This window comes from Coturnix japonica, chromosome 3, assembly GCF_054131305.1.
Source record: "Coturnix japonica strain WE chromosome 3, WE-NBRP24, whole genome shotgun sequence".
NCBI classification, from domain to species: Eukaryota; Metazoa; Chordata; class Aves; order Galliformes; family Phasianidae; genus Coturnix; species Coturnix japonica.
In genome coordinates, this window is record NC_140665.1 from 83,482,166 (window position 1) to 83,496,287 (window position 14,122).

The window sequence follows — 14,122 nt, forward strand, 5'->3', positions numbered from 1 at the left end:
TTCACAAGGGTAAGGGCTTAAACTAGAACAGCCTCCCACTGGGTCCTGTAAAGGATTAACCACGTTGTCCATCTCAAGATAATTACACATCCCCACTAAGCAGGATGGTGGTCTTTTTTTGTAGCAATACCATCAACCAGTCTTATCAAGTGATCTACAGTATGTTACAAGCTGGAATTATACAGTGTAGAAGAGTTCCAACCATGACTTACACACAGTAGGATCAGTGAGGATATACTAACTTTTTTTTTGTTCTAGTAAATACCAAGTGCAAGCCAAAGAAGAATTAAGAGGTAGTCATTATGTAGACAATTAAAATGTTAAATTAATAGTCATGTATTTCATACTAAGAGAAAGAAAAAAAAGCTAAGACAAGCTCATCTCTTACACAAAAAGAGAAGACTTCAAAAGACATGAAAACAAACGACTTCCAATTTACAGAGGATTAAACAGTTCTGAGTGATAACATTCATCCTGTATTTACCAATGCCATCGGGTAAGACTTGAAGTAAATTCTGAGAAACAAGCAAGTCTGTTAAAGAAGTCAGCCCATTAATTTCTTCAGGAAGGCATTCCAATTTATTTTCAGAAACGTCCAGACAAAGCAGGTTTTTCAGGTTTCCTACTTCCTGCAACACAAGGTGAAATTTTAGTCACGCTCCAACATGTCACAAAGCAATCTGAAAAATGTGCCATCACAATGAAATACCAGAAAGAAAAGCAACCCTTTGTATGACCTCTAAATGCTGAAAAAAGTACACAAATTTTTCATGATAAACCAACCAAATTGCAGTTTCTTGTTCTAAATATTACAACTGGCGTTAGTAACCAGACAAGATACACTAAACGTATCCAGGCAAGCACCAACCAAAACTGAGTAAAAAACAAACTCAACTAAAGAACAAAAAGCTGTTTTTTCAGAACTGATTATCAACCTTCAAATAATTAAGGTCTGCCCCTCCCAATTAACCCTAGGTAAATTAGGATTAGTCTCTCCTGGCCAGTACAGCAACATGCCATGACATCTAGGGATTTCATATCTTCACATCTCCCAGCTGCAACAAATGAAGAAATAGGAATTGGGAGTGTTGCTCTAGCAAGCATCTTAGAAGTGGCAAGTATACCGCCGTCACCTACAATTATGATTACTTAATTTTTACAATGGTAATCTGACAATCAGCTTTAAAGTCTGACAGAGAAATACCTTTCTCCCTATTAAGTATGAGAGCAACCCTCCCACTCCCCATGTACACATATACACCCCTATGCGTGTTCTATAACACTTCACGCTTCAGTCACTTAAATCATCTCTGGGAGAACAGAGTGATAGGAGAAAGAAGGGAGTTGTCCTTTACTTTCACAAATGCTTTATGTTCATAATTTCACATATTTTCTCTGACTCTAACTCACAAGATTGCATTTTTTAATTATTTTTTTTTAGAAAATGTTTTGTTTAGAAAATGTTTTCTTCCCAAGAGATCTTTCATTAAACACACACGCAGCTTTTATCCCACAAGTTCATCCTTTGGACATAAAAACAAAACACACAGTTACAGCCAGTTTCAACAAAAGCACCTGCTGAAGTCACTCTTGACCTTTTATGAATGATTATCGGTGTTTAAATAGATACTCTTAAAAGATAATTAGGCCAAGCCAACAACCAAGTCAACAAAGTCCACTAAACTGTAACCAGTTGCCAAGTTATGTTGTTGACAGTGAGATCAATACAGCAAATGACAACAAGTTGAACAAGGAACATGGAAAGCAGGTTTTAACTTGGCTCTAAAAGAAAAAGAAGGAAAAGAAACCCTCCCACACATTATAGCTGTTCTTAGGGAAGGGAATTTAGAGGTGCTGTAAGCTTTAAATGCTAAGGTCCCTCTTCCATGACAATTGTCAGATGGGCATTTGCCTTCATAGATCAAAGCTTTTATTCATGGCAACAGCTTTACCATTGTTCTACTATCAAATAATGCATCTACATAGAAGATGACAGCAGAAAACAGTGATGCATTCTCTAAACTGTGGCTTAGATAGGTACGAAATGTGAGGATTAGAGCAGCCAGTTAGTGGTTCCTTGATCATCACACCAAGATCATAAAGAGTATGTGTCATCCTACAAACCGAACAATGTGTCTATTAGCAAACAGTTCCTTTAATAAAATGTTTAAAGCAATGTGTCTGACAGCATACATGACTATACTTGATAATGTATAATCCCTTAAAGAGGAACTTATTAAGAGAAAAATCTTAAACATCCAAAGCCAAATGCATGCAAAGTAAAATGAAAAAACAAGCCAATTTTAGATTGTCTCCTTGTAGATATTAATGTAAAGGTTTTCCTTTAAAAGCACCTTTAATACAGTAACACTGGAGCCCATTCTTACCTGAGGTATTTCAGCTAATTGGTTTCCATCCAACCATAGGTCTTTAAGATTGAAAAGTGCACCAATTGTTTCTGGCTATAAGATAAAAGGCAATGTCAAGTAACACAGAACATTTAAATAAATGACCATCCCTAATTAGTATGTGAGTAAAGCAATTCTTACTGCAAGCATTATTTAGAGGTACCACAGCCAAATGCAGCAAGAGTTGCTGTCACCATTTGGGAATTCCATCCTACAAACTAATTATTTAATATCCTGTAAGAACTCAGTTGACAAGCACTATCAAACTGCATGCATTCTCTTCATCTACTGCAAATCCAAGATTCAACTGAGCCAGCTTAATGAAGGTGACATATCTCCTGGTATACCTGTCTGCCATAATTAAAGACATGGCAGCTCTAAAGTTTGCCTCAGCATTATCCCAAAGATTCCCAATTCCAATCTGGAAATACAATTGAGCACGTATCCGTGCTGACCCCTTCCAGTTCTCAACAAATGCTTGTGTGTTCATTTTGACTGTTACGGCCAAGCGTGTGCCCTTCCACTCTTCCATTTATCCATATAAAGTACTCTCATTCTCTGGAGAAGAGCTGCAGAAATTTTTCAGGCAAGATAATACTGCACTGAACAAGATGAAGCAGATATGGGAAGCTCCAACTCACTGCCAAAATGTATCCGTACATATAAAAAGACTTTCCCCTCCATGTATTTTTCTTTCTTCGATTTAGAATATCACGTGGCCTATTTAATTACGTGTGAAACAAGACCAATGTGCACTTTCAGTGGCATATTCTCTTACCAAGTGATAAAGTTCATTGTTTCCTAAATCAAGTTCTTCTAGACGCTGCAGCTGGGCAAGCGATCTGTGAGATAAGTCAAAACAAAACCACATCAGACTAAACCAACAGAAACCAAATGTATTTGAATGAGCTCATTTTACTGAAACTTGTATTTCAAATTACTACATATTGCAGACAGACAGTTAATTTTACTGGGCATAGACCTCCTACAGCAATATCTTACTGAAAAAAATAATGTGGTTTGTCAGCATAATTGTATGCTCTTGAAACATAAAACTTAGTACAAGCAATCAGATTGTTATGCTTGATTTTAACCATCAGTCCTTGGGGTGGACAATGCCACATAGTTCAGTATAGTTGGTTAGATTTATTTCAGGGGGCATTTACTGTTATGCAAGTGAATAAAAATTTCACATAGTGGTCACATGTGACAGTACCTAAAAAAGTGTTAATCAAGACTCGCTAAATTCATCATTTGTCTTGTCAACCCGACCTATCAAATTCTGGAGAATTTCAGGATGGATTTGAGGATGCGAAGAAGCAAAATCCCATGTAAAAATCTCTCTGAACATGAACAGGCACAAAGCGTTAACTTCCTACTTCAGAAGCAGTCTACCATAGAACTTTCGCTTACCTTTCCTAAAGCTGCAATAACTCAAAAACCAGAGACTTGTCAGTTACATTACTGACACTCCAGATATTCCAGCAGCAATAAAATTACCAGCATCTATAGTAGCTTCTGTGTGACACTGAATGGAGAAACCTAGCTAGTAGTTCATAACTTCTGATCACTGACATTTCAAGTTCCTTGTGGCCCACAGCTCTAAAATGCAGCAACAGAAGTACTGGGTAGATTGACAGGAAAAAAGGATCCAAACAGAACTGGAGAACCAGCAGTGAAGAAAGGAAACTACTTCATTATAGACAGAAAGAGTTTCTTCCAAACAACCAAAACAGACCCCCAGCCTGTAAGATAACTGATTAATTGTACAAAAAAATCACCAATTACTCAGTCACAATAAAGACAACATAGAAACATCCTTATTTTATACAGATTAGATATGCCCAGAAAAAAAAATAATCTAAAGAAACAGGAGACTCCATTAGCTAACCAGTTACATCTACAAAGATTGGGTGTAAGCTGGTGCTGTTAAAACAAAGCTGCATCTCATAACGGTTGTCAACCTGAAATTGGATATTTGTTTCTAGTTGTCATTCTGTTTCAGATGCCAGCATGTTTTTATTCAGAACATTTTACACTAACACCATCAAACGTTTGAAATGTCACTTACTCGGGCAAATATGTCAGCAAATTCTCTCTGAGTTCCAGTGAAGCCAGGTTATAAAGACTAAAAGAAACAAAAACACAAAAACAACCAGTGTTTAAACAATTTATAACAAAATTGCTATGAACTGCTTTGTTTTCAATTCCACCAGACCATCATGCAAAGCATACAAAGAATGGAAATCTTTGCTTGTTTCTCTGTAATACTACAAATGGTAGAAAGTAAACAGGCAAAACATAATTTTCCATTTGTTAAGAAGAAAATTAATAAACTGAATTTACACATCTGCTTTCAGAACCTGTCACGGGCTACAGAAGTTACAGAGCGTCAGGTAAACTCATCACTGTTAGAACCGCAGCACGCTCATTACCGTAAGTGACATTATGCTTCTAAGCAGCTCACTACTCCATATCCCAGGCTTTTACTAACATCACCATAGCAACATTCAGATTTTTCAGGGGTTTATTTATGACTAAATGGAACACAAGGAGTCGGACATTATTCCAACACTATAATCTGCTCTAATCCTCCACTGTCCCAGGGAAAAATACAAACCAGATACAGTGACTACAAATAAGTAGTTCCCTGCAACAGAATATGTTCTCCATTGGTGTGCAGGGAGGAGAATAATATTGTATACCTTAAATAACAACTAGATTAAAATATATTCATACATCACTGAATTTGAAACACCTGTTAAACCCAAGCCTAAAATGGTTGTTTGTATACCTAAGGAAAAAGAAACAAACACACAAACACATGTACAAAGGCTGCATAAAGCTAATGCTTTTGTTTTCACTTCAAACAATACCAACATACTGATTCACACACAATCAGTAGTTAGTGCCAGTAAAGAAAAGCAACCAACATCCTGAATAAAAAGCTCTATTTTGTGACTCCGATGCATCTATAGAAGCAGGGAAGGCAACATAATTGATGAGTTATTAAAGGAGAAAAAATTTTTTACGGATTGAATTTGGATGGTCTGAAAAAAAAAAAAACACAAAACGCATCTTACTTCAAGCATCAGTTTTGCAAAGCATTCATAAAACACTGACTGAAATCTCACAGGAGCTTGGACTACATTCTGAACAGTCCTCCACAGCTTTTAAAATAAGCAAATGTTACCCAGTGTGCTCTACATCCCTCCAGAAGAAATACATTTAAAACATACCATATGGGCACAGATATTTTAATGTAAGTTATCATAAGAACAATTAAAGATAAGTGAGAATAACCCAACTACTGTCAACTCTAAAAACATTTGACAGAAACTAGGTAGTAAGGAAGTCATCATTCCAATCACACAACTCTCAGATAAAAATTGTAACACTAAAAGCATGAGTGAGGATGGGACACAGTATCTAACATGCTTGCATAAACCACACCAGCAGAGGGGTGAGGGAAGAAATGATATCAGAAGGACCACTTCTCTCCAGAGCTGTCATAACATGGGTCTGCTCCCACTCAGATCACCATCTATGAAGTTCAATGCTTTGGTTCACAGGTTTCCTATCCAGAAACTTATTCCAGTCTTCCTTCAAATGTTGCATGTTCTCTTCAAGCTTTTATTAGGTCAGTCCCATGATCCACTTTCAACAAGAGAACACGTAAAGAATGCTTACTCCACCAAGCTGTATGTAATCTTGTGTTTACAAATCATCCTGCCTCTACTTATCTCCCTCCCCATCACAGTGATGTGCCGATGAGTAAAATGGTGCAATAATCTCTTAATTTCTCTTCTTACATCAGACACCACTTCAGCTGTGGTTAAACAGAAATCTTTGTCAGCAAAACCACACTGAACAGCAAGAACATGGAAGCCACCTCCGCAGCTTGTCTCATTGTATCATTAAACTGGGACAGGTCAGTGAATCGGCTCAGGAAATTGATCCTCCTTAAAAATAACCCAGCAAAAAGGAATAACACGGATCCCTAATCCAACATACTGTAAATCCCTTTAGACACCTGGGCCAACACAACTGTCAGAAACGTGTAATGAAAGTATCAGTGCTGCCTAAGCCAGCCGTGCTATGAGAAGCTTGCAGGTAGCTGTAGCCCTGGGGATACCCACTGAGAGCTACATTTGCATCCAGCTGCTTATTGTGTGTTCCAGAGTGACTACTGTTGATCCCAGTCCCACGTTAAGTTCTCTTCTCATACCACCTGCAGGACTATGTCTTCACACTTAGAGACACAGCTGTCCAGAAAAGAACTTTATTCTGCAGTTACTCACAGTGTGCTTACAGTTACAACTTCACCCTGGAATAAAATACAGGCATAACCCTCCACCCCTTTAATCTATCCTTTGTACTTCTTCCAGGTTCTCAGGTCCAGCCCAAACACAATATAAACAGACCCCAGTAGGCAAAATGAAGTCATGTTAAACAAAGCTACTAAGTTTACATCAGCAAAGCTGGTCGAATAGACTGAAATATTATGATTAGGTGGATCTTCCTGAAAAAAAAGAAAAAAAAAAAAAAAGAGGCCAGAAAAACATGAGGAAACTCATGACGCTTAAACCTCTACAAGTTACAAAACCGCCTCCAGCAAACTTACATGTTGCAATTTAAAATGGGAAGACATGATAATTACCAAATAAAATAGCAGGCAAAAATGGAAGAGTCGTGCTGATGTACTGGAGCACCAGCTTGATACATTACAGAGGGAAGGTCTCATATTTCCCTTATATTTCCCAAGAGGTTCTTAGTACATTACACATTCTTATTCTGCTACTTTAAATGTATGTTAACAGACGGGACTTTAAGCCACAAGCAAGAAAAATCCTACGTTTCTTGCTATTTTTCAAATACATTGCCTTATTTAATAACACATTCTCTGCAGAAAATGTATTCTTTCCCCCTTCTCAGCTACAAATAATGACTTTTCACAACATTCTAATTGAAAGAATTTCCTTCTTTCCCCTCTGCCATTAATTTTATGGGTGCATTGTTAGTAGAGTCTTTTGGAAGAAAGGAACTAAAAGAAGCCATCCCTTAATGGTTTCAGATCTTTCCCTCACTCCAATTCTAATCTAAGGGAGAAAAGTAGTTACTGGGGGTTTTTAACATCAATCTGTAAAGCACAGGGGCAGTCCAGCCTACTCTGGCAGGAGACACAGCTCGATCAGCAGCTGCTCACAGCTAATTCTGGAATACAAATATGCTGCAGAGCATTGCAGACTGCTCTAGAACAAAGAGACAAACAGCTCTCGCTCCCCCAGAAAACATTCAAACAGGATGTCAGCTACATTCTAAAGGGGGAAAAATAAGTCGAGTATTTCCAAGGTCGCTATTGTAAGAAGCTACGAAACTTGTAAAAAAAACATATTAACATTGTAATAACTCTCGCCACAAGAGCTACCACACACACTGAATGGTGTGCATGCGTGTGAAATTACTGAACACAAGGCAACAGCAAAATCAGACAGAGGATTCAGTAGCTGAAATACAACAAGGCTTTCCAGATTATTTCTGATTTAAAGGTGGAACCAAGCAGAAAGTAAAGGTTTGATATGGCTAAAAATGCCGCTTTCAGTACAAACCAGATATGTTTATTCCATACTCGAAGTAACTTCAGATGCTGGTGATGACAGCCAGAAGAACAAAATGAAGAAATGTGAAAGCAAAAACTGAGAATAAAGCTAAGAGCAACAAAGCCGTCTGTAAATGCTGGAAGCATTCATGCCCTACAGAAAAGGATACACCTGAGGAACTTCTCAAATACTCCTTCTTGGCATGAAGGAGTCTTCATGCCAACCTCTGTGGCTCCGCTCAAACAGAGTGAATTCTAGAACAAGTCTCTAACACCTGAATTAAAGCACAACCTTGTTCTTCCAAAGCGAGTTCATTGTTCTCTAGATCAACTGTAGAGAATCTATCAGTAGCAACGTCCTAGAAAAGTCACTTAAAAAGCAGATGACTGCAGATGGCAAGAACTCACCAAACTAAATACTTTAAACTATAGTTTAAAGTAACAAAAAACCACCAAAGGAAAGACATAAGCATCCTCTAGTTTCATTCATGGATGAAACCACAATATTTAGAGTGTATCACATACATTAAATGTTCTGTGTTTTGATAAGTCACTAGATACAAAACTGAGATGAGCTCTGCTGGTGCTTTAACATGAGGGACAGTGCTATCATTTTTCTACTTAAGGCAACAGAAAGTCATACTTAAGAGTGACAACAGAGAACATCACCAGGCTCACTCTACCCCATCCCTCACTACATCAGGACAGTGAGTGAACAAGTAAGGCTTCTGAGGAAAGAACTGGGAAGTACAGTGACACATAATGTGAAAATGAAGAGAAAGAAATACAAATACAGTAAAGGAGAAACATAGAAATAGCTTAAATAAAATAAAGACAGAGAATAAAAGGACTAATATGAAAGGTAAAGGTGCTTAATTAAAAGAGAGTAAAAAAAGTAGAAAAACAACAGCCTTCTCTTATTTCATTAACAGAAGTATCAAGTATTCTGATCTTATGTCATGAACACAGCTCTGCTGAGCATACAAGAAAAGTCAGACTTTGGGAAACGATGGAGCAAAACTTCATGAGATGAAAATAACAAATTCTTGCAGAAATCCAAGGCCCCATTTGCACCCTTCCAGCATACTTGACTAGGAGAAAGCAAAATCTTAAATGCAGTTTTGGATACAGCAACTAATAAAGACCTTTTCCTCCCCACAGACTGCAAAGAGAAACAAAAGATGGGAAAGATGGCACAGTCCTCATGCTCATGTGAAACAAAGGAAAGTCCTACCAATAAGGATGACTCTGGGCACAGGAAGAGTCATCATTATCCCAACAGATAAAGGAGAAACAGCAGTCCTTAAGATGCTTGGAGCTCTTATCTTTAATAAGCTCTGTAGCATAACACTTCATAGAGGAAGTATGAAGATGGTTTTATTAAGGACTTCAGAACTGTTAAGATTTCAAAGCCAACCAGCTGCAATACTCAAACGAAGGCATTCAGAAGCTGTGGGAGATGCAGATGAGGAAAATAAGAATGTCTTCCCAGAAAGCAGCAGTACCAGTAGTAACAGTAGTACAGGTACATCCCTGTTTCATCAGGAGATGATTTCCAAGAACAAGCATACAAACTGCTCTTCAGAGTCTATCACATGAACATGGTCAACACTCAGTATTTGGTGCAGTACAACATTGTTTTATGCAGCTACATATGCAGGTACGCAACATAGTCCAAGCATACAGCATGCAGTAGTGTGATATGAAGTCTGTTTTCTGGCTATCTACACCAGTTCAAAGGATTTCAGCCCACTGGGCCCGCACTTAGATTGCTCTGACTTTGGTAATGTCCTGCCCCTACACTTTTACATGAGCAAACATTCAGACACAACACTGGGGTAGGAAGGAATGGAGTTTAAACTCAGCAACTCATCTTTTTTTGAGCAAACAAGCAATGTGTCAGTCTTCCTGTCTGCCAAGGGTCTTCCAAGACACCATAGGCTAACTAATACTGTGACACCAACAAACAAAGCGTATGAAACAAGAGTTGTATTTACATGCACTGCAGCCCATTCCCCCTGTGCAAAGAAAACAGCCCTGTCCCAAGACACAGCAGTTACGTGCCTCCTCTGACAGGATCCTACCATGCTACTCCCATCCCACACAGCTTGTGGCTGCAGACTGACAGTTCACTCAGCACTGCAGGCTTAGTGCTGCCACAGAGTCTGAACAATCAGCTCCATGGGCGTTTTTGGCATAAAGTCACTTTCAACACAACAAAAGTAATGCTACCTTTTGTAGGGAACAAGAATTGCAAAGCAAGATAACTAGGTTTAGTTCTAATGAAACTTATCACCTCTCCTCATCAACATGCCTGAAGACTGTCCATCCAAAAGTCGTCTTCTAGACCATTTACCTTCCCTCTTTCTAGAGGCAAAGTAACTTGAAGTAACTTGCACCGAAGTTAAACGCTATTTTCTGCTCAAAATTACTTATATAAAATACAAGGGAAAAGTACAATAGTTTTTCTTTAGCAGTCCATCACCAGACTTGAGAAGCAGGATAGTGTTCTAGTAAGATCAATGAGAAAATGTGAAAGACTTGTGTTCCTTAAACTTGCCATTTTCTATGGAGCTTTGAAAAGCAGATACAACTTACATACAGTGCTTCCTTGTAGAACTGACTTTAAATAGGCACAAACAAAAGTAAAGATGGTAATTTTGTCATTCTAGACTCTGACAGGAAAGACACAAAGCCAGAGGGAGCACATTTGAATCATCAGTTTCTTGTATCAAACTGTCAATACAATTAGCTTGTAAAAAAGCTGCAGATCTTCCACAAGGGAAAATGGAAGGCTAAACAGCATTCGCATCTTATGAGGCACTAAATGGAGGTAAGACTGGATAGACAACTCAGCACAAGTCACATCCAGATTTTCAAAAGGGAGTGAAGTACTACAGTTTATGAACAAGGAACTCCCTAAATCCGTAACAGAGGTAGTCTAAGCTGCTAAGAATGCTCTTCTGCATACACTTAGTTTTCAAGTTGCTGGAACCAGTTGTACTCTCCCGCTACACACAGCAATAAGCGTGGCCCAAAAGACAGGGAAACTGAACTCATTATGACCTTCAGTGGGGATCAGTAAGAGGCAAGAGAGATATCTGTAATTACAGCACAGCCTGATCACTTTTGAATTCACTTTCTTCAATTCAATTACCAAGATTACTAAAGCAGTATGGGGACACTAAGCCAATTCACTGTTACAAGATTTCATTTTGAAAAGCTCTTCCATTCCACTCACACAACACTAGTTTTCCACCATTTAAACAAAATCTTGAATTATTTCCATAAATAATTGTATGTTAAATACATCTTTCTTGTGTAGCATACAAGATGTAATATTTCTTACTAAAAGGCCAGATGGCCCCACATTCACTACTGTATTGTTAGACAGTAGTCCTGAAATAAATTTTCAAGTTCCTTAAAATTAAGTTTTGCCATTTAGGAAGCAGCTGTGATTAACACTGACTGCTCCACCTACTCAAACTCTGAAAATATTACTTGTGCTAAATTCAGATTAGCCAGAGAGATAAATTTTGCTACTATTTAATTCAGCCTAGCCAGGCCACCTATAAACAGTTCTCCTTCTACGTGCTTGCATGGTAGGCCTCCTCATCACTTTTGTCCTATCACATAAAATCTTATTATGCTAAACCTTAATATTGACTTGCTCTAGGCAACTTTGAGAGCTTTTCCCACTCTGACCTATACTACCAGATGTATAGTCTCTACTTGTGATATTCTAGCATATGCTAAGAAAAACACAGCCAAAGATTGGCCCAGGAATTCTTCAGCAAAATAAGCATGCCACTCTGATCTGTTTCTGGATCATGTGCATCAAGAGCATCATTCTTGCTTTTCAAGATCTTCTATTCTCTAGACTGTCCTATTCAGATCATCATTACAGATTGTGAATTCAGAGGCTGCTGAAAGCCTCTAGAATTAAAAACGTATCTATTAAAAAAATCATACTTAGTAACTTTGTTTCCCTAACATGAAATCTCTGGATACTTATGGCTCCATGACTCTCAAAAGACATGCCTATAAAAATCTTTCTGCATGACATTTTTCCTAAGTGCTCTAACAGTTGCTCTACTCTTCTCATTATGTTCATTTGCATCACAAAATGAATACACTAGCTGCTGACATTAGGAGGAAAATTTCTCTGCTTACCTGGTAATTAATTCCCTTTCAGTAGTAAGGTCCACAGATCCATTCAGCCTGCTTGCAGCTTGGGGGTAAACCAGACTCATCAGTCATTGGCATCAGAAGAATATCCCTCCCACCTAAATAAATTCTCACCTCCCATTATAAAGATTTCTAATGCCAAAATAATGCTGTTCTGCTTTCCTGCATCACAGACCGTACAGTTCTCTGAAGAAAGTGGGGCTACGAATCACGGGTATACTACAGACTATGCTCAGGCATAGGAAAGACTGATAAAATAAAGCTAAGGATTAGATAAGAGTTAGATGGTTTCGTATGCTGATGGGTAGAAGGCCTTAAATCATAACTTCAAGCACAGTGGTAGAGTTATGCGCTTTACTTCAGCCAAAAAGAAAGCTGTAACTGCTAATTTTATTGTTCCACACAGTCAGACAGAAAACTGTCTAAGTCCTTTCAGCAAGAAATGCCTATTTGAATGTTTTTTTGGCTAGGGCAGATTCTTTTTGAAGCACAGATCTGAAAGCCCAATGCTATATTAAACATCAGAGACTCACATAAAGGCTTTCAAAGCTATCTGGACTTCATTCAGGACAAAGAACCACAACTAAATAAACATACAACGATGACAAACAATCTGTCTTCTCTTTTGAGATATTAAACCATGAGCGCACAGCACAAAAAATCTTTGTAGGTCAAAAGGCAGTATCGCACCGTAGGGTGGGAGGAACTAATTTTGAGGTCAATGCTATGAAATTAATACATAAGGACAGAACGTGCTTGGGAAGTACATATATCTGAGCACTCGTAATACTGCAAGGCATACCTGAGGAAGGCTGGTAAGACACCTTGAGTTCTGAATTTCAGGAACAAACAGTGCCCTGGATGTTGCGTAAATAAGGAACTACTGAAGAAAAAATCTGGAAGCGAATAGAAATTCCTAAATGCTACCAGTGGCAGTAAGAACTGACCACACTTGCTCATTGAACAGCTCTACCATCACAAGCAGAACACACAGGGAAATCAGACCTGCTTCATTAAGCTGAGAAACACTTGAAAGGACACTCCCACTAACAGCTTAAATTGTGTAACCTGTTTCTCTGAATGGTTCAGCTACAGAAAGCTCCTGTTTAAGATAATTATTAGCTTTAATATCATGCATACATCAGCACTCACTATTTTATTCTATGCAACACATTAAACATTGCAAATCACAGAGAAACACAAAAAAAAAAACAACACTGCTTATATTATAACATCTCGTCTGTCACCACGTCCCAGAGCAGAGCTTACTAAAAAGAGATGTGACACAATAAAATTATATACAAGGCACAGGCTTCAAAAAGGGAAAGTTTTTATCTAACAAGGGAAAACTTCTAGCACATATACTGGCAATTGATAAACAGTCTGAATTGGTTACATAGAATACAACAAGCTGATACACACTAAGTCCATTCATGCACAAGACAACGAAAGGGAACAGAGAGGCCTTGCCTATGTTCTTCAAGCATCCACTTGGGACCCCTAAATATGCTCCATTTTGGCAACGCAAAGGAAAAGAAGAACTTGAAAGGGCTATGCTTTAGAATCTTAACAGCACAACAAAAATATAAACAGCAACTTTACATATCAAAAGCTAGAATACATTATGATAGTTGCCTGAGACGGAGAAGCTGATCATTGATATTCATCTTATACATCAGACAATAGGAAAACTGGATTGGATATCTGTAAGACCTGCTTCCACAAAGAAGTTCTCCACAGGTGAAATGCAAGTCGTTCTGATCACTATACCACCCTGAGTTGGATTTGATCTCAAACTCATGTCACTGACTGTATAAGGCAGTTTCCCAGACAAGACTTTAAGGCCATAGAAATTGAGGATGTTTTTCCCTAATTTTCCAAATCCTCTAGTGGCCATAAAACCAATAACAAGCACAGACTCCAGGTT

At 38.2% G+C, this 14,122-nt stretch overlaps 1 protein-coding gene across 7 annotated transcripts in view; it reads right to left on the bottom strand.

Moving 5' to 3' along the window:
• Window positions 1–14,122, bottom strand: part of LRRC1 (leucine rich repeat containing 1) — a 79,764-nt gene that overhangs the window by 37,082 nt on the left and 28,560 nt on the right. For all 7 annotated transcript variants that reach the window (XM_085543850.1, XM_085543854.1, XM_085543852.1 and 4 more), the window contains exons 5-8: window positions 4,480–4,536; window positions 3,187–3,250; window positions 2,388–2,462; window positions 485–629 (exon numbers count right to left, since the gene is read on the bottom strand). In XM_085543850.1, coding sequence (XP_085399976.1) covers window positions 485–629; window positions 2,388–2,462; window positions 3,187–3,250; window positions 4,480–4,536 — 341 coding nt within the window. The remainder of the gene's footprint in view (window positions 1–484; window positions 630–2,387; window positions 2,463–3,186; window positions 3,251–4,479; window positions 4,537–14,122) is intronic.